Source organism: Acartia tonsa, chromosome 6, assembly GCF_053477335.1.
Source record: "Acartia tonsa isolate MP-2025a chromosome 6, ASM5347733v1, whole genome shotgun sequence".
Classification (NCBI taxonomy): Eukaryota; Metazoa; Arthropoda; class Copepoda; order Calanoida; family Acartiidae; genus Acartia; species Acartia tonsa.
The window spans coordinates 8,777,160-8,804,860 of record NC_137265.1 but is presented as its reverse complement, the minus strand read 5'-3'; the positions used below and the strand labels follow the sequence as shown (position 1 = coordinate 8,804,860).

At 31.5% G+C, this 27,701-nt stretch overlaps 1 protein-coding gene across 1 annotated transcript in view; it reads left to right on the top strand.

The window, feature by feature from the left end:
* Positions 1-20,034: 20,034 nt before the first annotated feature.
* LOC145322031 (uncharacterized) overlaps positions 20,035-27,701 on the top strand; it is a 39,859-nt gene continuing 32,192 nt past the window's right edge. The window contains exon 1 of the mRNA XM_080163778.1: positions 20,035-20,154. Within this exon, the coding sequence (XP_080019904.1) occupies positions 20,119-20,154 (36 nt within the window). The 5' untranslated portion in view covers positions 20,035-20,118. The remainder of the gene's footprint in view (positions 20,155-27,701) is intronic.

Here is a 27,701-nt window from a genome sequence, read left to right as displayed (position 1 = left end):
TAATCAACTGTGGACAGATTCAGGGATTAAAGGGATAAGACAATGGCGGATAAATTAATGTACATCCCCAATGATAATATACAAAATTACCCCTTCTGTAGATTAAAAATGGTGTTTGAAACGTTTGAACACTCAAATTAATAAACCAACAAATAAAAATGCAATAAAGTCCCTAAAGTTGTTAACCCAACGAATAAAAAATGTTATTTACTAAGTATATTTGCGATAACTTTTATTTAATGAAATCTTCCAATTTTTAACATGTACAAAACGGCCTGCTTAATTGCTTCAAGATCCATGTCAGATCTATATAGGAAATAAATGTCTATAAACGAGCTCAAGTTTTCCAAGGAATATTTGTTTAAAACTCATAGTGCTCCAATAATCCATAATAAACTCTCATTGCCCAGAACGATAAGACCCATTATTTTACTTTGTTAAAAATAAATTCCTTTTTTTAATTTCATGTTGCTATTTACCTTATATCAATGTATTTAATTTCTAATCATAAAAAAGAAAATTTAAATTTATAATATAATAAATTTAAGAAAACTCTGTTTTAAAAGAATTCGATTGTGGCGACACTTTGTGTGTTCAAATATTAAACTAAAATTGTAATCATCATCATTAACCCTTTGGTGATGGTAATGTAAAAAAAAATATAATTTAAAAAATCTTTTTAAAATCATTTAGATTATTAAATATTTACTTTCTTTTAGATAGTAATGCCGGGTGAGGAAAATAGATTTATTGAGAAATAGATATGCATATAGAAAACTAGCCAATAGGGAGATAATTATATCGAGCCAACTCTAGTTATAAAATATTGGGGACTTATGCATTAAACAGCCCAATGTACCCTCCCCCCTGGGACAGATTTTAACCTTTCAAAGTGATACATTATATCTTAATTATCCCTCTAACCACATATTTATTTTCTCATCAGTAGCGAAGCTGCTCTGTTAATATAAGTATATTCGGATGTCAACATTATTTGGGGGAAAATCATTTCTTACACTGAAGCAATTTATAGTGCCTATAAAAAATGACGTCATACAATACTAATGTCCAATAATAGACCTATACACAGACTAAATTACCAATGGAAGGCCAGTATACATACATTTTAGAACAATATGACGTTATTTTTATAGGCACTATAAAAAGCTTCAAGATTTTTTGACGATCTTACATCTACTGAATTCGTCTACATTTCCAATATTCTTTGTTATTTTTATGAAGACGAAGAAAGTCGCTCAATGTGACGTCATAAAAATGAGGGATTATCCATCACTTTTTTAGGGGTTTTCTTTCCAACTATTTCTCTCCTCATCCCTCATTTTTATGACGTCAGAATTTTTTTATTGACTTTCTTCGTCGTCATTTATATTTGTTGGATTATATACTTACGAATACTTTCATCCTTGTTTTTTTTTTTTATAAAAAGTCATTTTTTCCAAATCTTTTGATTCAAAAACTAATAATTGAATTTTCTGTAATGAAAGACAAGGGAATAACTAAGGACGTAGAAAATTTTCAACTATATTCTTCACCCATAAGCGAATCACTAAAATCAAACGGTATAACAAACGAATAGGAATCCTAGGAATCAAGTACAAAAATCAAATTAATAGGATAAATACTGATCATTTAGCAATGCTTATAGTTGCTTCATTGTAAAGCAATTATTATCCAAAGTTTGAAATAGATAGGACAATTCTAGCATATCTAATTATACGAAAAGATCTAATTGTTACTTACGGACAGACCGTTATTATAGAAAAAAGCTTTGCTTTTAAGAAGGCTGACAACATCGATCAAAGCTAAGCTTACTTTGGTTAGACAAACGAAAATCAAAAACTTTTTAAAACTCTTGCTCCTAAAGATTATGCTTAAACTTCCTAGGAATCAAGTACAAAAATAAAATTAGTAGTATATATACTGATTTTTAGCAATGCCTATAGTTTCTTCAATTCCAAAATTGTAAAGTAATCATCATGACAAGTTTTAACCTGATAGGATAATTCAATCACACCTAAATAAACGGACATCGAACTACAGATGTAGAAATTCTCCCCTTTTATCAATAATTTAAGTTTAACTTTCCAGAGAGAATGAGAGGGGTCAATATGCTGTCAATTACACTAGTCCCCAAAGTTTTATAATAACGTTTTCTTGTTCGTTGGCCTCAAAACTGTTGGGACTTCGAATGAATTTTGATTGGTTTATTTATCAGGTTGAGTGTCCAAATGTTGCAACCACTAATTGTAATCTACAGATGGAATAATTTTGTGTATCGTCATTTGGGCTGTCTATCAATTTATCGGCCATTGTCTTTTCCCTTTAGATCCCTGTTAACTGTTAAAAGTGCATAATTATTTAATTCATTGTGGTGTCAGGTTTTACCATTTCAATCAATCGATATATTATTACCTGGATGTTGCACTAGATATTCATGTATTCTAATAAAGTAAAACTCACAGCTGGCTAAAATAATGCTATGCCTCATTCACCCCCTTTACCCCATCCCCTCCAAATGGATGAACAAACTGACCAATAAATGAGGTATATTTTAGTAAAATAAATTGACAACAAATTTTCCACTTTCAATATATCCATGTATATCTTATATCCAGTTTTCAATCAGACTAGTAGTTATGTAATTTTAATAGACTGTAATAAAACAAGGATAACCAAATTCATAAGTAAAAAGCATAAAAGAACTATAATTACACAAGCGGACAAAGTTAGTTTTAGAGCAGCTGTCTGGTTGTCCGATAGCCTTCCGCAGATAAAAACATTAAAAATCAATTCCAGTTTTTAATCCAGCAATCAGTTTCGTAGCCCTAAGGAGAACGCTTTTAACCCATGCAGTTATTAATGAACATCTGAGAAAAGTATTTTTATGGCTTCCTGACCGATTTTATGACCGATTTTTTTTCGGCTTTTACTATAGATATATATCATAAATATCGTGGCTTCTATTACAGCTAGAGACCTAATTTTTTTTTTTTTTTTTGGGGGGGGGATGATCCTTGAGCAATAAGAAACTTCTGTGATTATGAAGGTCATGGCCGTTTGACCGCTCCTTGACTGATTTTCTATTTCATACCTGAAATTATATATATCATAAATATCGTGGACTCTATTGGCCGATAAAAAGCAGCTAGGAAACAGCCTGACAGCCATCACTAGAAAAAGTAATTTTCTCTAAAAATGCACATGAACCACCAGAAAAAAAACATTCTATGTCTGTATCTGTAACAGGAGCTGATATAGAGGGGGGGGGGGCATAATTCCCCCCCCCCCCACTTCCCCAATCTATTAAGGTGCTAATTGGGGCCCGACCTGTAAGGGTTAATTTTAGTTTATTGTAAAGAATACACATGCAAAAAAAGATAAACATCTTGAATTTCTGGCTAAGATTAGTTTTAAATAATTGGAACCATTTGTAACTTTCTACTTTAACTAGAATTATATGCATTGCACTGTACAGGGTTTCAGGGAAAGGACAGTGGCCAATTTTTTTTCATCATCTCAGATATTACATCTTGGCAGATTAATTTATTAGTTCATTGTACTCCCCCCCCCCTCTTCCCCCAAGTTTCTGTGATTTTATACTTCCATACCAGGAAATGGTTTCTTAAAAAAATAATAGTATAAAAATAAAAATATAAAGAATATAAAACTGGCTTTATATAGTGAAACATTAAATTAAAAGAATGGAGGTGGCACGAACTGTATGTAACTCTACCCACGAGATTAGGACCCTGTGCCGACTTTGAATTTGGTCTTTGAAATCAGCTAAAAGAGTGGGAGATGTAAACACAGCTGAGTCGTTACAAAATAATAGAAAGCCATTTTCTAGCAGACCTAAAAGGTCCTCGCAGCTTGGGGCTTAAAAAAATATAGTGCTTAAAAAAAATATAGTGCATACTCTAGTTTTCATTGTCAGGAAGACAAAGCGTTTAAATCTCAACGTCATAACTAAGATGCTAAAAGAATGTTTTTTGCTGCTTTTGCTGGTCAGTGACATAAACAGTTAGGGGAATGTCTTAAACTAAAAAAGGCATTATCATTAATATACAAGTTAGGACTTCTAAATAAAGATCTTGCAGACAAAGGTTTTGTCATTTGTAGGATGTTTCACTTAATTACCAATATATGGTTCGAACTTCAAAGTGTATCCTGTCCTTTTGAGGTTATCCAGTTTACTAATGCTTACAGATTCTAATATTATATTTTTAAGAATCCATCTGGGGTCTGAAAAAGTTTTTATTTATAGAACAAGGAAACACCAAAAGTACACAAGATTAATACCTTAAAGTACAACAAAACACAATATTTTAGAAAATTACATGTTTTAGCTAAAATCTGGTACAGACTACTTTTAAGCTTTTATATTACATGGGTTATATTTAGTCTAGCAATAGGCAAAAATGGATAGATGTGATTGCAAAAAAGCATGTTAAAATAATCCTATCATTTTCAAACTTGAAATCAGATACTATTAGAAAGCGTAGCAACTCTATGATCATTACCAGAAAGTCTTTAATATCTAGATTTCTTGACAATTTTGGCCGTTGCTCGGCAGCCGCGCAAAATTTATACCCGCTTGTTTACCAATAAATTCGAAAAGAAGAAACAGGTTTAGCCATCCAGATGATCTTCAAAGTTATCACATATCGATTTCACTGAAGCTTACACTCGGCTGACGTGACGAGCCCTGATTTTTCCACTTACTTGTTTTCATGCAATATTTTAACAGAAATAAATCATTTTTTTATACTTCTTAATAATAATAAGTTTCTACAAATGCTGTCATTCTATTATAGACGTTTATATTTATAATTTTGTCAGTTCTACCAGGGAAGGAGGGGACATTGGGCTGTTTATTACACTATTACCCAAAGTTTTTAAATAATGGTTTTATTTTTTTGCCTAATACTTTGTTGACTTTTATTGAATTTTGATTAGTTGTTTCAATAAGTTTAGTGTTCAAACGTTTGAACCACTAATTATGATAATGGAAGGGATAATTTCATTTATCATTAATGGGGATGTACATCAATTTTTCGGTTTTGTCTTATCCCTTTAGATTCCTAAGTACCATCATAGTTTTAAAAGTTTTTCCATTATTCATAAATTTGATTAAAAATGCTTATTTGCATAAAAAAATTATTATGAAAATAATTATTGAAAAAAAAGTCAAATATCGCATAAATATCGGATTTAATGATATCCAGAATTACCAGGGATCTTAAGGGATAAGACAATGGCCGATAAATTGATGTGAATCTTCAATGATGATACACAAAATTACCCTTTCTGGAGATTACAATTAGTGGTTGAAACGTTTGGACAATCAACAGACCAATCAAAATTCAAGAAAAGTCCTCAAAGTTTATAATCTAACAAATAAGAAAACGATAATATGAAACTTAGGGGACTAGTGTAATAAACAGCCCAATGTCCCCTCTCTGAGAATTACACAATACCCAATATCCAAAAAAGAAACCTAACCACTATTGAAAGATGAAAAGATATTTAATAATTGAAAAATTATATCCATTAGTAGCGCAGCAATAATAACATCAAATAATTTCAAATGTTAAGATTTGCCAATTTTTTATTGAGATATATTGTTAGGCCAAATAATCTGGCTCCGCCGCGCATAAGCCTCTAAATTAAAACCGCTATTGTGACAAAACATTATTTTCAAGAAGATGGATTGCCTGTTTAGGAAATATAGATACAGACATCTAGCTTAATTCTAAAATCGCACCTGAAGTTAACCGCCTATCAAAAGGAGGGAGAAAATAGTGAAAGAGAAAACAAGGATGACAACATCCATAAATGCGAAGCACTGAAACGGTAGGACAAACGGACACTAACACTTGTATAGTGTCAGAACTGAATAATCAGAATATAAATGTATAAATGTCGAAGCAAAATTTTAAGTAAAATTGTTAAAAAACTGCTTGATACAGAATAATGTTTATGGACTTACTTACATTTTTAGGACTTGATTATAGAGTTGCTTCGCTTATAATGTTGTACTTTGTTGTCCCAGGAATCAGTATACCAAAAATCAGATCAATCGGATTATTAGATCACATAAAAATTTGTTATTAAAAAAGTAAAAAAATCAACATGTTTAAAATGAACGTACGGACATTCTGGTAATGATTATAGAGTTGCTACGCTTTCTAAATCGTACCTAACTACTGCAGGAATCACCATGCAAAGTTTGAAATCAATAGGACAATTCAAACATGCCTAAATTAGCGAAAAAAGCTATCCGTTACGGACGGATAAAAAAGCCAAGTAAGAAAAAACGATAGAGTGGCATAGACACTATATTGTACAGTTGTTCGTAGTCACTAAAATGTAAAATAGTTATGATTTTGTTAAAATTGATTTAAATTTTAATAAATATTTCATGTTCAATGGATTAAATCAGAGCAAAACAAAAATGATTACATCCATAAAAGCTGAGCTCTGAAACGGTAGGAGAAAATTATATAATTATACACCTGAATAGGCAAAACATAAATATATAAGTATGAACAAAATTGTTTGTAAATTTGTTGTAAAACCGCTTTAAGGACATTATTACAGAGAGTTGTTACTTTTTCTAAGTCGTACCTCACTGTTACAGGAATCATTATGCAAAGTTTGAAATCGATAGGGTAATTATAACATGTCTAAAGTAACAAAAAGATCTAACCGTCACGTACGGACGGATCCTAATTATAGAGCAGCTTTGCTGTAAAAACTATGCAAAATTATTTGTAGGAAAAAATGCATAAAATATAATTTGTATTTTTATTATATGTAATTGTATGTGATTCTTATAATATTTATTTAATAGCGGCTACGCCCCTAGAGGCCTCTAGGGGCACTTGAGGAGATAGTCGATTTTAATAATTAAATTACTTATTTTAGATTTTAAAAGAAAAAGTAAAAAAAAAAAAATATTTAGGGGGGGATTTTTCATTTTTTTTTTTTTTGGGGGGGGGGGGGTTGGGGTGTCCCACCCCCCAAGAAAATAGGTATAAACCTTCCCGGGACTTATTAGAAGCTATCCTGTTAAGGAGAACCTGATCGGTTCAGCGGTTAGCGAGATCCTTCGGTACAAACATACACACAGACAAACACACAAACATCCTGTTACTTTATTATAAGGATTTAAAACAGAGATAGCATCCAAAGAATAGTATTTCTCGCATTGTATTATAAACAACTTTCCGCGGATATGAAATGTTCAATTATAAAATTAATATAAGCCCGGAGATGCCGAAAGCACGGGCAAAAAAACTGGTTTTAATCTTACGATTGTACAAATTTATATTCGTAGAAAACTAGATATAATACGATCATACGATGCAAAACATGATTTTTTTTCGTATGCATGAGAACCGGTTAAAATCCACCGGATATTAATTATTTTCGAATGAATACGAGAAAAGAATATTCTGTCCAGGAAGGGAGGGGAAATAGCGCTGATTATCACACTAGTTCCCCAAGTTTTGTAATAAGATTTTCTTGTTCTTTTGCTTGACAACTTTGGGGACTTTTATTGAATTTTGATTGCTTGGTTATTTAAGTTTAGTTTCAACCCATAATTGTAATAAACAGAAGGGGTAATTTTGTGCATCGTCATTGTGGAGGTACATTGATTAATTAATTTGGCATTGTCTACCTTAGATCCATGTTAATTATTAGAAAAGGGTAAGGATTAATAATTCCACAACATAAATACAGGATTATAACAATAAATATTTGCTCTTATTTAATTTTTTATGAAATCCTATGCATGCTTTGCAGGGTTCTTTAGGGATAGGACAATGCAGAGAGATTGATAAAAATCCAATGATGATAAATAAAATTACCCTCCAGCTAGATTAAAATTATCGAATAAAAACTTGAGCTTAGATTAAATAAGTATTCAAATAAGATTACGTTGGTATATAACTTTGGATACCATTGTAATTTACAGTCCAATATCCCCTCCAATTTTTTATGTGATATAACCATCCTATTCATCTGATTTTTGGAACACTGATTCCTATGACAATGAAGTACAATGTTAAATGAGAAGCTTCTCTATAATAAAGTCCTAAAATGTAAGTATGGCCTTAAACATTATCCTGTATTTATGCAGTTTTTCAACAAATTTACTTAATATTGATTTGACATTACTCTTGGTAACGCGCCTGGCTTAGCAGCAGTAAAAGCTTCCATTATTTAAACAAAGAATAATTTTCAATCAGAACATATTTAATAAATTGATTAACATTTTACAACATCATCACAATGATTCGGCATAAGAATTACCCATTAATTATTTTCTTGATTTAAAAGAGTCAAAATAAATTATACTGTATGTCATTATTGAATACAAGGTATTTTTATCTTAGTAGTAAAGCATTTAAACAAGCTAGAATATTTGCATTTGGTTGGTTGATTAGATTAGATTTTTGAATTGTATTGTATAACGTCATTTTTTATTAAGCAGTAGAAGCTGCTTCAGTTATTCATTTAAAATAAAATGATCTTCTATTTTGAATAATTTAATATAAATTACCCCAATATCCAAATTTTAAAGTTTAAACTAGAGGTTCAATAATTTGTGGTAAATTGATAATTTGATCACGAATTTGTTATAAAATTAGAAAATTATTAAAGTATCCTGGTTTTTAAAAGCGAAGCGCTTCTATAATTAAGTTCAGTCCGTACGCCTGTCCGTCCGTAACGTTAAATTTGACCTGTTCAAATTGTTTTATCGATTTCAAACTTTGTATGTTCATTAAGCTATAAAAATTGGAAAGAATTTTAATGAATATAATAGATTTGAAATCTGCATAAAATTTTAAGGATTTTTTTTATAAAATTCGTTTTTATAATTCATTATTTAAAAGCGCAAATCCAATTTAAGTTAATAAATTTTGACCAATAGGATAGGTGGATTGGAAACTACCTGCGCTCTAATTGGATAAATGATGTACGTCACTTAAGCTTCTCCAATCAGGGTGCAGCAGATAGTTTTCAATCCACCAATCACAGATGTCAAAATTATTTAACTTAATTTCCGCTTATATATAAAGAATTATACAAAAAAAGAATTTTATAAAAATTCCTTAAAATTTTATGCAGATTTCAAATCTATTATATTCAATAAAAATCTTTCCAATTTTTATAGCTTAATGTTCATTCCTATAGTAGTTAGGTGAGATTTAGAAATCATGGAAGTTCTATAATTGTTACCAGAAAGTCTGTAATAGTTATTTCTCACATCGTATTATAAACGGCTTTCCGCGGATATAGAATGTACAATAATAAGATTAAAACCAGTTTTTAGCCCCGAGGTGCCGAAGGCACAGGCTAAAATGTATTATATAACAAACAAGGATGACAACATCAATAAAAGCGAAGCACTGAAACGGTAGTACAAACGGACAAAAATACTTGTATAGTGTAAGAACTGAATAATCAGAATATACATAATTGTATAAGAGACGAAGCAAAATTGTAAGTAAATTTGTTGAAAAACTGCATGATACAGGATAATGTTTATGGACATACTTACATTTTTAGGACTTGATTATAGAGTTGCTTTGCTTATAACATTATACTTTGATGTCCCAGGAAACAATATACCAAAAATCAGGTGAATCGGATGATTAGATCACATAAAAATTTGTGACGGACGGACGGACGGACGTACGGACCGACCTTATTATAGAAAAGCTTCGCTTTAAAAATAATGACACAATGTAATTTTTCATCTTAACCATACCATGCAACAAAATATTTTGACATTTAGAAGTAAGAGCTGACATTATATTTATGCAACTCTTGTCTAAAAATATATTTGTAATTTCCAGAGATCAAAAGGTATAAGACAATGGCCGATAAATTGATGTACATCCCCAATTATGATATACAAAATCACCCCGTCTAATAGCTAATATAATATCTATAATTTAAAGTTATGTTATGTATCATTATTATATCTATGATTTATTATAAACCCCTTATTATTTTATACAAAGGTACATACGGACAAAGATATATTTGTATAGAGTAGCTATGCTACAAAAGAAAACAATTTTTGAAGTTGGTAATAGAAATTTTACACTTTAATTCTCACTGAAAGGAGTTGATATATTGTCAGATGCATCAGGGATCTAAAGGGATAAGACAAATGCCTTTAATTGATGTATATCTCAAATGAAGATACACACAAGTACCTCTTCTAAAGATTACAATTAGTAAAACGTTTGAACACTGAACTTAATGAATCTGCCAATCAAAATTTAATAAAAGTGACCCAGAGGTGAATTCTTAAAAAGATTTGCCCCACTAAAATCAGTGGGGCAAACTGATTTTTTAGAGGGGATAATTTTGCCCCACTAAAATTTTAGTGGGGCAAACTGATTTTAGTGGGGCAAAAGTTTTTTTCAGAATTCACCTCTTAGTTGTTAAGCCAACGAAAAACATAACGTTATAATGAAACTTTGGGGACTAGTGTAATAACAACCCACTGTCCTCTCCCTCTGGATCAACATTTCCCCCTCTTAGTCATTTTACAACAATACAGAAAATTGTAGAGTAGCCTCACGAGGGAGAAAAGTAAATCCGTATTTAACTTCTATATTATTCTTCAAAATATTTAAAGAAACATCTAGAAATATATAATCCAGATAAATCCAGTTATGTTTAAAATTATCAATAATCATAGGCTTATAACTTTTCTACAAGTAACACATGCCTAATATTTTACCTTCCCCTATATATTGAAATTGTATCTGATCAAAATGTTACCCCTTTCTTATGCAAATATCCAGAAAAATCTGGTTAAGTTTAAATTCAATAGGCTGAAGGCCCCAATAAGAAGTTTTCCACGAGTCAACATATGAAAAGTTATGCCCTCCCCTGTGTCTTGGGGAGTTGATCAACAATAATTTTACCCATTTATATGAACAAATTAACATAATACCCTTCCCTTTTTGTCTTTATGCATTTAGTCTTTGAATTAAAACTTAACTCTTTTTATGGTAATTATCACAAAACAACAAAAATTATCAATATAATAGTCAAATATTTAAAATGGTTTCTAGTTCATAGAATAACAATAATATAATTGTAGGATTCCTGGTTTCAAAAAATCTCAGTTTTAAGATCTTATAAAGTTAATGGTTCTTAAAAAACAGATAATGAGAACAAATATTGACTATATTTCTTAAGTAAAGGAATATTTGAAATCACTAATTCTATGTCTTCTCTTTACTGTGTAATTATAATATGTGATCACTTTATTATTTTTAATTTGTTGTTTAGTTACATTGGGATAACACCCGATCACTTTAGTTCAAATATCTCAAAGGAAGGGGAAGTAAAATCTTTTGGTAGCCTTCTGCCTAGATAGCAGAATCTGCCTGGCTAGCAGGATCTGCCTGGCTAGTAGGAAGTCAGGCCTATAAAAGGCAGCCCAATTGGGCTCAGCAGTCAGTAGTGATAATACACGAAACTATCACCGTCAAAAGTCTTAAGGGTTAGGTCGGGTTACAAATTTTTGACAGAATTTAACTTGGCTAAACTTTTCTTTGAGATCTTTGACCAAAACATACCTAAAACAAAATAGATTTTGTTAAATAATTAGAATTTTTCCATTTCCTTAAAAATAAAAATCTGAAATATTAAAAAAAAACTTTGTTTATGTATTAGGTATAGGGGGGAAATAATAGGGTCCGAGCCCTTATGGGCCAATATTTTTAAACAGTCATTAAATTAGTTCACAGGGAATAAAATTCGCTCAAACCAAAGATAACACAACAAGACTCATTCTAAGGGGTCGCATGATGGTCAGCGGGTGCCCACTCTAGTGGAGTATTCTTCGGAATATAGTCACAGCTTACTCTGAGGTTATGACGATTTTATCTATCTAGTAGTATAATTCCTAACCAGAAGATAACACAACAAGACTCATTCTAAGGGGTCGCATGATGGTTAGCGGGTGCCCACTCTAGTGGATTATTCTCCGGAATATAGTCACAGCTTATTCTGAGGTTACAAGGAATTTATTTCTCTATTATTTTATGCTAGACTTTAAGATAACACAACAAGACTCATTCTAAGGGGTCGCATGATGGTTAGCGGGTGCCCACTCTAGTGGAGTATTCTTCGGAATATAGTCACGGCTTACTCTGAGGTTATGACGATTTTATCTAACTAGTAGTATAATTCCTAACCAGAAGATAACACAACAAGACTCATTCTAAGGGGTCGCATGATGGTTAGCGGGTGCCCACTCTAGTGGATTATTCTTAGGAATATAGTCACAGCTTATTCTGAGGTTACAAGGAATTTATTTCTCTATTATTTTATGCTAGACTTTAAGATAACACAACAAGACTCATTCTAAGGGGTCGCATGATGGTTAGCGGGTGCCCACTATAGTGGATTATTCTTCGGAATATAGTCACAGCTTATTCTATAGATCTTAGCATAAAATATTAGGGAATTTCATTTATTTTACGCCAAGACTTTAAGATAACACAACAAGACTCATTCTAAGGGGTCGCATGATGGTTAGCGGGTGCCCACTCTAGTGGATTATTCTTAGGAATATAGTCACAGCTTACTCTATAGATCTTGGCATAAAATATTGATTGAGTTTTTATGTTTAATATTAACTTAATAATTTGGTTACTAATAAACGTATGATCGTTGATGTACAAGCCTAAAATTACCTATAGCACATTATTTTCGGAATAGGGTTTTAGGTAAGTTATATATCTACTGCTTAGTGATCTATTGTCTTGTGATTTGGTTTAAATATAGTTAGTCATTTCATTGGATAGTACGTCTAATCAGCTAGGTATTAGTGTTTCACTGAATCAGACTTGGACGGGAACAGTGGGTGAGAGCACCGTGCCTTAGTCATAGTTGTGTGATTAAAGAGTACGGCTGTTTCGAGAACCAGGTTGTGAAGCACCTCCCTGATTGTCAGTTGTATTTTGCCATACTCAGGGATAAGACAATAGATTTATGTAAAACCCATCTGAAACTTAATTATCCAATCTGTTTAAGTCCCCAAAGTTTTTAACCCTTTACAGTCGTGCCCCTTGCCGCACCTTAATCGGTCGGGTGGGGGGCGTTCAACGCCCCCCCCCCCCTATTATCTCATTCCCATTAGAGCTAGAGGGCTAAATTTTTGTGCAAGTCCCCTGTTTGATAATGAATTTCCGACCTTTTATAAGTCTAAGTCAATTTTCGATTCCTTCGCCCTTTTATTTAACAACCTTTGTTTTTAGGTCTTTTTTTACTTCAAAATTTCAAACGGCTGTAATTTTCATATTTTGAAGCTAGAAGAACAATTTTTTTTCAGAAAATGTTTATCTTTATGTAAATTTTACTTTAGAAATAAAAAAATATAAATTTCAGCGACCGCAGCTGTACTTGGCAGCTGCCAGCCGCCGCAGTCGGCGGTCGGCGGGAAAACAGCAGCGGATCTTTATAAAATTTTAAAACGTTATGTAGACATGTAAGAAAAGTATAAGTTTAAAATTTGAAGTCTGCCAGGTTTGCTGTCATCCAGTGCCCGCCAGGATGGAGATATTTAAAGAATTCCAACTCTCAGTTATGTGTCATACCCATACTTAAAAAATCACGCAGTTTAGGCTCTTTCACACACAGAAAATGAGATAGAAAAAATCAGAGGGGGGGGGGGGTGTTCGACGCCCCCCCCCCCCCCGACCGTTAAGGGTTAATATATTATATGAGATGTCCCCTTTATCCCTGGTCATACTAGATAATTTAATAGATAGACATATTAAAAGATAGATAGTGTATACAGAAATAGATAAATTCAATAGAATTATGAGTACCTTTATTATAAATTCTAATATAAAAGTAACTGGATGTCTGCCTTTTTGTACCGAAGATTCACACTAACCTATGAAACGATATGATTCCTCTTTACAATGTAGCTTCGCATAGGTCCATAGCAAGATTTACAACTGTTTTGGGTTAGGGTACCACCACCCTTCCAGATGAAATTGTTAAAATAAATGAATAATCAAAATATAGTTGTACCCTATATTTGCTAAAAATGAAATATTTTTTCAACTATCATTGCTAATTCTAATTGCCAAAGATCGCTTTTCAAAAATTAGTAAAGATGAATGTTGATCAAGATGGTCCATTTTAAACTGTTTCAATCATTGTTTGTTGTAAAATCTGCTTTAACAATTTTAAATAATATTGGTCTAAATTCCGATTTTCTAAATGACTTTCTTGAGTTTCTATTAAAACAAAAAAATAATATCTCATACTTCAAATGTACATGATTTGTATTCTTTAATGAAAACAGTAAAAGTGTCGAACTATGACGTTAGAAAAAATTAACAATTAACCAATGAGAGGCCGCTATATATTTTACCACAGCGAATACTGGCTTCTTATTGGTTAATTGTAATTTTTTTCTGACGTCATAGTTAGACACTTTTACTGTTTTCCCTTTAATTCGTAATTAATCTATTGTAAACATTTAAAAATACATAAATTCATAGTTTGTTTCATGTTTAACTCGAAATAAATTATATAAAAACAAAACAAAATAACTTAAATTGAAAATTACAAATGTATGGATGAGAGTTTTATTTCACTATCCAAGACTAACCCCCCCCCCCCCCCCCCCAACTCATTCACCTTCCTCCCCATGATAAATCTATGTGCACGCGTCTAGATGACAGAAATAAATAGATAGATAGATATGTGATAATAGATAGATTGACGAAAAACAGATAATAAACACAAAATTAAAGTCAATTAAAACCAAATGGAGACACAACTTGGGGGCCTATAGTTGGTGGGTATTCATTTCCACTAATTTTCATATCTGCATAGTGTTTATATATATTCGCTAAAAGAGAACATGGCAAAAAATGTAAAAATGTGATGTAAATTTAAAAGAAAATGTAGCGGCTACGCCTTTTAGATGCCTTTAATGGCACTTAAAGGAAGGGATGGGGGGGGGGGGATAGGAAGAATCTCAACTTTTAATTTTAAAAAGAAATGAAAAATTACGGGAGTTATTTATCTAGGGGCGATTTCTCTTGGATGGGTGGTGGTACCCTCCCACAAAATTGTTATAAACCTTCTTTGGATCTATGAGAAGCTTCAATGTTAAGGAGTACCATTTCAGTCAGTGGTTAAAGAAGGATCTTAAGAGATAAGACAATGGCCGATTAATTGATGTACATTCCAATGATGATACTCAAAATTAAACCTTTTTTAGATTACAAACAGTGGTTGAATAAATGAACCAACCAATCAAAATTCAATAAAAGTCTCCTAAGTTGTTAACTTAACAAATAAGAAAACGTTTTTATAAGACTTTGTGGACTGTTGTAATAAACAATCCAATGTTCCCTCCCTCCCTGGATACATGTGCGGAGGTGGATACACACCCCTAAAGTTATTATGGCTCAGGGTTATATTAGTATTTCAAAATTTTCTATCCGATTGAAGGTTATTTTTTTAGAGTGAAGTCACTCCTAAATTAGTTTGTTTTTTAAGATAACAAACACTTTTTGGTCATTATTAGAGGATCAAATAGCCTACTAGTTCATGTATGTTTTATTCCAAAAGATGAATAAATCATTTAAACACAAAAAAGTAGAAAGTAGATTTTAATGTAAAAAAAATAACATGTAAGCATGCCATTTTCATAGAGTATCTGCTCTACTATACATCAAAATTCTTTTTATTTTCAAACTCAATTTCCATGGAATTTGTTATCCTTGTTAAACAATTTTCTGATGCCCCTAGTAAAATTTATTTATCTGATAATTTCTTAAATTCAATTTTAGTTTTCCTTATGTAACGAGTAGAATAGTTTTAATAGTTTAATGAATATATTATGCTTTACAAGGAAGCAGGAATTGTGTTTGTTTAAATGAGGATATTTCAATTTAAAATTGTGAACAAAATAGTTCAAGAACTAATAGCATACTTAATTCAGTCAATAATTGTTTATCTAAAATGTAAGATTATACTATTTAAAAGGTTTCTTATTTGTTGAAAAAGTTCAAGAAATAGTTAAAAGCGTTGCTTTTCAATATTAGGTTGCATCCAGAAACTGGTCTGTATGCAAATTTTGCAACGTTTGAATCGTTCTATCGAGCCATTTCACAATTAGATTAAATTTTTATATACTCATAAGACGTACTATAATCATAACTAGAAAGTCTATGCATTAAATTTAAAATGTCCCAATCTTCTCGACCTAAAGAAAGCTCTACGTAGGTGCTGGGATGATTTTAGGCTGTTTTTCTGCTTCACCTCTCCTAATTCGAATAAAGAGGCCCTATAAGATAGTGGCGAAATAGCTTATATTTGTAAAAGCAACCTGAATTTAAATCAATTTAAACATCACATTTCTGTTATGTTGTTTTATTCCAGCAACTACCCCCCATTGTTAACCCCTTTATTTATCTATTGTTAGTTACAAAATGTAAAAAGTAAAAAAAATGGTAGGGTTTTTTTTCTTACAGGGCCAATTTCATTAGTGAAAGTGGTACTAGCTTTTAAGGGTAATGTTATCCTTGTTTTGCTAACATTGTATAAGGTAACTTAATGTGTGTTAATAAAATATTAATATGATATGTCTACAAATTGTTTTTTCTTTCTATAAGGAAACAATTTTTCAAAATATTTTTCATTTTAAATTTTGAAAACAAATATTAACTATTTATGTTATTTTTTAATAAGAATTCAAGGATGAACACATGTATTAAATAGAAGCTCAATCAGATGGTCAGATGGTCAGACATACGAACATTTAATACTCAAAATTATTAAGATGCTTCGTTAAATACATTATACTTAATCCTCCTATGAATCAATATGAATTCAGTGAATTGGAAAATAATAATATCATATTAAAAAAATTCTCAAGAAGCTAAAAAATCTCAATTATCAAAATTGCCACTTTCTGGGTAAGATTATAAAGTTGCTACGTTTTTCAAATTGTTCTTGACTTACAGGCATCAAAATTTAAAGTTTAAAGTCGATAAGCCAATTCAATATACCTAAAAAATCTATAAAATCCACCAGTTATGGATGGGCAGACCGACTAAAGATGAAGAAAAGCTTCGGTTTTAAAAAAAGTTTCTCCCAAAAATGTTTTAAATTTTAAACAAAAACTGAGCACGACATTTGTTCATTTTTAAAAGCGAAGCTTTTCAATAATTAAGGTCGGTCCGTCCGTACGTACGTCCGTACGTCCGTCTGAGATAGTTAGCTTTTATTCGTTAATTTAAGCATGTTAGAATTGTCCTATCGATTTCAAACTTTGCATGGTGATTTCTGTAGTAGTTAGGTACGATTTAGAAAGCGTAGGAACTCTATAATCATTACCTAAATGTCCGTACGTCCATTTTAAACATGTTGATTTTTCTACTTTTTTAACAACAAATTTTTATATGATCTAATTATCTGTTTGATCTGATATTTGGTATATTGATTCCTGGGACAACAAAGAACAATATTTTAAGCGAAGCAACTCTATAATCAAGCCCTAAAGATGTAAGTATGTCCATAAACATTATCCTGTATCAAGCAGTTTTTCAACAAATTTACTTACAATTTTGCTTCGAATCTTATACTTTTATATTTTGATTATTCAGTTCTGACACTTTATAAGTGTTCATGTCCGTTTGTCCTACCGTTTCAGTGCTTCGCTTTATGGATGTTGTCATCCTTGTTAGTTTTAGTAATAGAGGTCAGTTGTGTCTAAACAATAAAACGATTGCTTTTACTTGTTGCGAAGCAATATATATAAGTTTTGAAATTGCCATTGCTATAAGGTACACTACACATGATACAAATATAAAAAATCAAAAACCTTTAAAATTAACTTGTTGTGTAATTTTAATTGACTTTCTAGTAACGCTTATATAGTTACTGCGTTTACTAAAGCCTACCTTATTGCTATATTTTGCAAATTTTAAAATCGATAGGGGAATTCTAACATGATTATATGTCTATGAACTATAAAAAGCTAACCGTTCCTGACGGAATTTAAGGTTTTTCCATTACATGTCAGATGTACAAGAAAGACAATCAAAGTATATAGAATAGTATAAAAAGCTACGCTTTTAAGATCAGTTGTTGATGAAAGACACTGACGCTAAAATAGTATTTGATGAAACCAATCTTCTAGTTAATTTTAGATAAATCAAAGGACCGAAGCATTTGCGTCCAAGTCTCCTTTATACATTAAAGATTTATATCAATCGCAAAATTATTATAGCCAATTTTCCGCAGAAAGTAAAACAGGGGCGTCCAATCTTTTTTATTTTTTTTTTTTTGGGGGGGGGGGTAAAATTTTGAAAATAAAAATTTTGGGGACCCCCAAGCTCCTTTTGGGGGGGGGGGGGTAATCTTTATTTCATAGAGGCATTTTTTTTTATAAAGGAAATATAGGATTAAATCATGTTATGTCGGCCCAAATACATCTAATTCCAGTACTTACGATCCAGCTTAAATTAATCGGATTCTATGCCTTACAGAAATACTTAATTATCGCATCGTAATATAGACAGTTTTCCGAGGGAAGTAAATGAAAAATTGTAAAGTTGTAAAATTAATTCTAATTTAGTTAGCCATGATATATTTGAAAATATAGAATGACTATGTAGCGAGTGGTTAACTTATTGGAATTCAGGAAAAGCCGCATATATATTGCAATCAGAACTGAATAATCAGAATATAAAAGTGTAAGAGTCGAAGCAAAATTGTAAGTAAATTTGTTGAAAAACTGTTTGATACAGGATAATGTTTATGGACGTACTTACATTTTTATGACTTGATTATAGAGTTGCCTCGCTTATAATATTGTACTTTGTTGTTCCAGGAATCAATATACCATAAATCAAACCAATCGGATATTTGTTGTTAAAAAAAATAAAAAATTCAACATGTTTAAATTTTAAAATGGATGTACGGACATTCTGGTAATGATTACAGAGTTGCTACGCTTTCTAAATTGTACCTAATTATTACAGAAATCAATATGGAAAGTTTGAAATCGATAGGTCAATTCTAACATGCTTTAATTAACAAAAAGGTATCCGTTCCGGATTCTAGAAAAGCTTCGCTTTTAAAAAGACTACTAGACTAATATAATTTATAGCTTAAAACAGTATTTCAAACAGTTTCACCATTTTAAGACAACATTTATTTTAAATACATAACTAAATCTTATTTTTACTTAAAAGGCATGTAATTGTATAAGGATATAAATGTTAGTTGGAGCGGAGGAATAGTGTATGTGGAGTGGGAGGGGGGGGGGGGGGGTAGTATGGTAGCGCGACGACGCCGCAACACAACGAAGTTGGGGAAAACGGACGGTGTTAAGATCACGTATTTATATTGCTTTCGGTGTGCAATACCTGTCGCAAAAAGACTTATTGTTTTCGTATTCTGAAACAAGCATTTGAAGAATACGCACACGATTTCATCCCAATGTAAAAAGTCACCCTCAAATCTTTTTTTTAGCAATATATAATAAACAAAATGGTCTCTTTTTTTCTATAAAGAAATAACTTTGAACCTTTTAGTTACTTTGACCAAACGTCCTTCAGATAACTAGACTATTTTATTTCACAACCTTTGCCTAAAAGTAATATTAATCATTAAGTTTATTCGCCTAACATAGCAGCAGTATATACAATTTTAACACATTTATTTTAGTCGTAAATAGGGTCATAATTTGATTCCATCGCCCATTTATTACAACTAACATCCAAATTTAAACTTTGAACAGGTAATACTGTGACACTTGCAAAATCATCAAAGTGCAATTGTGAACTTTACGCGGAAGCCATTGCTTTAAATACATTTACGCGGCAAAAGAAAATACATTTACGCGCGGGAAGACATAAAAGGGTAGGGGGAGCACCAATTCCGATGGTGCATTTTTCAACATCATAAAATATCTTTAAAAAGGGTGAAAGGTTGGACGGGGGGAAAGGGGGGTTTGAGGAATGTATGCAGTGGCGTGCACAGTGATTATGGCTCTTATAACACTCAGTTACATACAGGATGTGGGGAGGCAAAGTCCTCATTACCCTTTATTTGGTGAGAATGATAATAATGTTAATGTTTGCCCCTAGAGGCCGATCTGGAGAATTGAAATTAATTGACCAGAAACGTATAAAATGTGTTTGTTCAGTGCTTCTATTTATTATTATTTGTTTGTTTTATTATAAATTATAGTGACAAAAGGTCAAAAATCGTTCGATTAAAACGATTTTAATTACATATTTTTATAACTATATTTTTACAATTGAATGTTGTTGAAAAAAATATTTCTTTATAAGATCATGTTAAAAAAGGTACTTATATTGGTTTTATTGAAATTTTGTATTTAAAAGTGGGAAATGGGGAGTATATTTCCTTCTGCAAAAAACCCTAAAACATGTCCGATATAAAGATATTTGAAAAGATAGGTCTGGACGAGGTGTTTTAAATGACCTAAAATGTATTCTAATAATCAAAAGATTGAAAGTGTTATCGAAACTCTTAGTGTAGATTACTTGTAATAAAAGTTATTGGTGGATTCGAACTTTGTTGGCCGGATACCGGTTATACGGCTGATTTATAATACCCGAATATCCGGCAGTATATTGAATTAGCAAAATAAATTCTTCATAAAAATCGGTTGCTTTTTAGCCAACGACTGCTGGCTGTAGCGGTTAGCAGCTACCAAGTACAGCGGCCAAAAATAATGTTTTGAGATTTATAATATAAAATTTTCAACAAAAAAATCATTTGCTGAAAAAAAATTTCTTCTACCTTCAAAAAAAAATTACAGCCATTTAAAATTTTTAAAGTAGGGATTTTTGTAGTATAATATAAAAGATTATATTGCCGGATATCCGGCCAAACCCCAAACCAAATACAATATTCTCCTTTATTGTAGATTTTTATTTTTGTCCGTCTTTCCATTCGTCTCTAACGCTATGGGGAAATTGCAATTTTCTCTGCTGCTATTTGAGATGGAATTGTGGCTAATGATTCATTGTACCAATGTGAAACCATTATATAATTTACTTGACCCTTCATTTATGAAAGTCTTGTAATTTAGTTTAATAAATTATTTAAATAAAAAATTGTTCCAATTGACAGGGATCTAAAAGGATAAGACTATGGTGATTAATTGATGTACATCTCCATTAATGATACACAAAATTATACCTTCTGTAGATTACAATTAATGGTTGAAACGTTTGTACAGTCAACTAATAATGAACCTACTGATCAAAATTCAATAAATGTCCCAAAAAATGTTAAGCTAATGAATAAGACTCTGGGGACTAGTGTAATAAAAAGCCCAATGTACCCTCCCTCCCTGAAAAAAAATACATATTATTCAATCAGATGTCAAACCATTTCTTTTTTGATTGCGTGTGACAGATTCAATTTTTTAAATTTCATTAACATGAGAAAATTGATTTGAATAATAAGGTTGCTTGTCTTCTGGGATAAAGGGAGTCAGATTTTAAATATTATTAATGATTTTATTGAAAATGTTAATTTAAAAAATATTTTACCTTTTATCTTATATTATCTTTAGATTATAACCAAAACTATTCTTTTTTTGCAATTGAATAATATTCATTATATTAAGACTGAAACTAATATATTATTATTATTATTAATTATAATTTCCTTATAGGTTTCAGGCTATTTTGCCGACTCCCCTAGAAACTAGGGGCGAAACACCTAATATAATTATACAGCAGATACTAAACTCTAACAAATAATAATACTTTTTACTCCCAAATGAACTATTAATGATGCATTAATTTATAGCTTTAAGCACTTCAAATATATTATGTTGCTATTCACTTTATATACATGTATACTGTATAGAGTACTTGATTTTGATAATTAAAAAGTTAAGTATTATTTTCAAATTTTTAGAAGCATATATGTACAATGTACATTTTTAAGGGTTTTTTTTAATGAAGAGTAAAAAACTGCTAGAATGTCTGTCTGTGTGAACCAATAGATCTCGCTAATCGCTGAGCCAATATGGTACTTTTTTCAATGAAACTTTTTATTGGCCTTTCGATGGTTTGATTTATATGGACATACTCACAATTTCTTACTTTATTATAGAAATGCTTTGCTTATAACATTATACCTAATGGTCTTATGAATCTACATTCCAAAAATTAAATTACAGGATGATTGTAGTATAACATAAAATGTTGTTTTAAAAAACCAAAAATAATCATATTTAAAATTGTTATATACACTTTCTGCACTAAATATACATACCTATGTAGAGTTGCTAAGTTGTAATCGATAGGATAATTCTAACACACCTATATCCATAATATTCTGTTAAGTACAGACGAACGGACGGGTAAAGCCTAAAGTGGAAAAGCATGGCTTTTAATCAAACCAAAATAAAAGCAATGTGTTATTTATCATGTTATAAAGATTTCTACAGTTCCTACTTTAATTCTAAAGATATAAAAGAAGTTAAGCTTCCTAACAACAATTATTTTCAACCTTTTTTTCATAATTTTTTAGGAGAGCGTTATAATAGTCCAAACATTTTTAAAATTAATTCCTAGTGCTGCAATGACATATAAGCACATGATATTATTAGAATGGAAAGAAGGGATATTCAAAATTTATTGTTTAATCAAAGGGTTTGTTGTCTGATGGGTGTAAGTTTCAGTTATTTCCTTAATATTTGAAAAAATTAAATTTTAAGTAATAACAGTTTTAATTGAACATAATATAAATACTCAATAAGTTTCTATGTGCCAGCAGGGAGGGAGGGGACATTAGTATGTTTATTTCACTTGTCCCAAAAGTTTTTTAATGACGTTTTCTGAATCGTTGGCTTAACAACTTTGGGAACTTCTATTGGAATTTGACCGGTTGGTCAATTAAGCCGGGTGTCCAGAAATTTCAACCTACATTCAACCGGAAATTGTAATTTACAGAAGTGGTAATTTTGTGTGTCATCATTGGGGATGGACATCAACTTATCGACCATTACCTTATCCCTTTATATCCCTGATAAACACTCAATAATAGTTGAGTTTCTATGAGCTAGCCAGTGTGGGTAAGGATTAAATAGCCTTAAGACAGACAGGCGAACTCACCTACAGAAGGGACAGACGCACATACGGACATACAACCCTGCATATCAAACTAGCAGGGGCTAAAGAATTATTAGATCATAAAAGAAAATGGTGAAACTTATCTTATAGTTTTAAGGGGCAAATTAGTCGTCAATTTATTAAAATACTGGCGAATGTACCCCAAGCATACAGAAAACAGCCTAAACCTATCACAAAACTTAATAAAAATGGCCTAAAACCATCCCATGGCCTATTTAGAAGTTCCTTAAAAGGAAAATTCAGTTGGTTCAGTGGTTTTGAAGATTTTAACGGACAAACAAAGCATTCTAATGCAAGTGAAAGCGCACCTAGTATTTATGGGCTCTGTCTTAGAAAGGGTAAAAAGGGCGTAGAAAATAGCCTAAAATTGTCTATAGGCTTAAATCTGAAAAAAATATAGAACAGTCTAAAACCATCATAGGACCTTTGTCAAGCTTCCCTCAAAATTCTTAATTAGTTTAGAAGTTATTGAAATTTTAAGCTATTTATAAAAAAGCTTACTACTTTATAAAATAGAAATTCTGCATAGGGTAAATATCATCTTTGTTATATGTACTTCACATGGTTTTTTGAGTTGTCATTCAACGTAATAATAAAAATGTATTTTTGACAAAACTATAAATTCCTGAAGTCCTGAATTTCATTGGGCTACTGGCTAGAAATCAACCTTATTAGACAAATACTCAAAGCCCAAAAATAATGGACTTAAAAGTGTATTAAACTGTATATAAGACATTTGCGGATATATTGATACCATTAATTTGCCTATTAGATAAAAAAAAGTATGTTTTTTTAATATTTTTCTCTTGCTACAAATCAAATTTCAAATTTGAGTCACCAAAAATGCTTAACTAATTTTTGCTCTAGAAGAATCATTTTTTGGAGTTAGAAAGTGCTTAATACCTCATTTTAATCGCCTGGCATTGCTTTATAATATACAGGTAATGACTTGGTTGTTTATAGAACAGCTGACTAAAAAACCGAGGTTTTGTGATAATCCCACTTTTGTTGTTGCTCCATAAATGATATTTTTTTTCTTAATTTTTTTGGCTGTAAAGAAGCTTTATATATTCATATAACATCCACCTAAATTTGACTTTTGATATATTATTTATAACATCACCAGAAGGAATTGAATTTTGGAAAAAAATATCAATTTATATTTTACACTGTTATGCATTGTTCTTGTTCTTGTTTCTAAAAAATATTTATATTATTAAAAAGAGAATTATTTAACGCTTCTATAGGAATGTTTATCATTTTTCTAGGCTTAATATAACTATAATTACACCATTTTAAAGTTAAACATCATAACATATAAACTCACTTATTGAATCGGTCTGTATTATTAAGCTGCCAATCCTTAAAACAGCTGCATTTCATTATTCTATTATATAAAGTAGTAAGCTTTTTTGTCTGTAGCTTAAGATTTTGATAACTAATGTACCTATTGACTTCTCTGTTTTATGGAAGCTTCTTATAGGTCCCGGATAGTTTTAGAATATTGAAAAAAAATATCAATTTATATTTTACACTGCTATGCATTGTTCTTGTTCTTGTTTCTAAAAGATATTTTTAAAATTAAAAAGAGAATTATTTAACGCTTCTATAGGTATGTTTATCATTTTTCTAGTCTAAATATAACTATAATTTCAGCATTTTTTAAACATCATCATATTCAAGTTATTGTAATTTTTAAAAAAATATCAATATCAAGAACTATTTTTACATTTTTACCATGCAAAACAAGGTGTTAGAAAGTGTAGGATCCCTCACAATATCTATATGTCTGTCTATAATGCATTACACATGTAATGCTAATACAGATCATAGACATACAAGCTTTTTTTTGGGGGGGGGGGGTAAAATTTTTGCAAGGGGGGGGTAATTCGGTTTTCGGGGGGGGGGGTAAAATGGCGCGCGAAGCATGTTGCAAATTTCCCCCCCCCCCCCAAATATTTACCCTTGGGGTAAAATTTGCTTTTGGGGGGTAATTCCCCCTCCAGAAATCTGTTGGCAGGAGAAATTTTGTTTACCTCACCCAAAATTTTTGAGGGGGAGAAATTTAAATTTAATTAAATAATTAGTAAATGCGCGAAGCGCGCAAAATTTTTTTTATTTTGGTGGAGGTATTTAACCCCCCTAAATTGTTTGGGGGGGGGGGGGGGGTAAATACACCCTCTTAAATGGTTGGGGGTAAATATTAAATGAGGGGGGGGGGGGGGTAAATGAAAAATTCGTTTGGGGGTAATCGCCACTTTACCCTCCCCCCTTGGACGTCTATGATAGAGTGGATGCTATAAGAGTGCTCTTATAATGTGAACTTCTTATAACTGAATAGGCTTCAAGAGACCATGAAGTTGGCCTAGTCACTACAAGGGAGAGTGCAGAGATATCCAGGGGGGGGGGGGGGGGGGTTCCTGTAAAAGTGTAATTTTTTGGGGGGATAGGGGTAATCACCCCCATTAATATATTATGGGTGGTATAAACCCAGCCTCTTTAAATTTTTTGAATAGGAGTAAAGAAAATCAGGAAAACTTAACAATCTAGGAATCAAACTAGCACCCCAACCAATAATCGGTTCCATGCCAAATGTAGGAGTCCCAAACGTAGGAGTGAAAAAACATTGGAGTGGACAAACGCATGAGTCCCCAACTTCAGAGTGGAACAAATGTAGGAATGGGACAAACGTTGGAGTGGACAAACGCAGGATTTTTGGGACAAATGTTGGAGTGGATATCTCTGCACTCTCCCTTGTAGTGACTAGGCCAACTTCATGGTCTCTGGAAGCCCATTCAGTTATAAGAAGTTCACATTATAAGAGCACTCTTATAGCATCCACTCTATCATAGACGTCCAAGGGGGGAGGGTAAAGTGGTGATTACCCCCAAACGAATTTTTCATTTACCCCCCCCACTCATTTAATATTTACCCGTACCCCCAACCATTTAAGAGGGGGTATTTACCCCCCCCCCCCCAAACAATTTAGGGGGGTTAAATATCTCCCCCAAAATAAAAAATTTTTAGCCCGCTTCGCGCATTTACTAATTATCTAATTAAGTTTAAATTTCTCCCCCTCAAAAATTTTACCCCAAGAGTAAATTTTGGGTGGGGTAAACAAAATTTCTCCTGCCAACAGATTTCTGGAGGGGGAATTACCCCCCAAAAGCAAATTTTATCCCCAGGGTAAAAATTTTTTTTGGGGGGGGGAAATTTGCAACATGCTTCGCGCGCCGTTTTACCCCCCCCCCCCCCCCAAACCGAATTACCCCCCCCTTGCAAAAATTTTACCCCCCCCCCCAAAAAAAAAGCTTGTATGTCTATGATCTCTATTAGCATTACATGTGTAATGCATTATAGACAGACATATAGATATTGTGAGGGATCCTACACTTTCTAACACCTTGTTTTGCATGGTAAAAATGTAAAAATAGTTCTTGATATTGATATTTTTTTTAAAAATTACAATAACTTGAATATGATGATGTTTAAAAAATGCTGAAATTATAGTTATATTTAGACTAGAAAAATGATAAACATACCTATAGAAGCGTTAAATAATTCTCTTTTTAATTATATAAATATCTTTTAGAAACAAGAACAAGAACAATGCATAGCAGTGTAAAATATAAATTGATATTTTTTTTCAATATTCTAAAACTATCCGGGACCTATAAGAAGCTTCCATAAAACAGAGAAGTCAATAGGTACATTAGTTATCAAAATCTTAAGCTACAGACAAAAAAGCTTACTACTTTATATAATAGAATAATGAAATGCAGCTGTTTTAAGGATTGGCAGCTTAATAATACAGACCGATTCAATAAGTGAGTTTATATGTTATGATGTTTAACTTTAAAATGGTGTAATTATAGTTATATTAAGCCTAGAAAAATGATAAACATTCCTATAGAAGCGTTAAATAATTCTCTTTTTAATAATATAAATATTTTTTAGAAACAAGAACAAGAACAATGCATAACAGTGTAAAATATAAATTGATATTTTTTTCCAAAATTCAATTCCTTCTGGTGATGTTATAAATAATATATCAAAAGTCAAATTTAGGTGGATGTTATATGAATATATAAAGCTTCTTTACAGCCAAAAAAATTTAGAAAAAAAATATCATTTATGGAGCAACAACAAAAGTGGGATTATCACAAAACCTCGGTTTTTTAGTCAGCTGTTCTATAAACAACCAAGTCATTACCTGTATATTATAAAGCAATGCCAGGCGATTAAAATGAGGTATTAAGCACTTTCTAACTCCAAAAAATGATTCTTCTAGAGCAAAAATTAGTTAAGCATTTTTGGTGACTCAAATTTGAAATTTGATTTGTAGCAAGAGAAAAATATTAAAAAAACATACTTTTTTTTATCTAATAGGCAAATTAATGGTATCAATATATCCGCAAATGTCTTATATACAGTTTAATACACTTTTAAGTCCATTATTTTTGGGCTTTGAGTAATTGT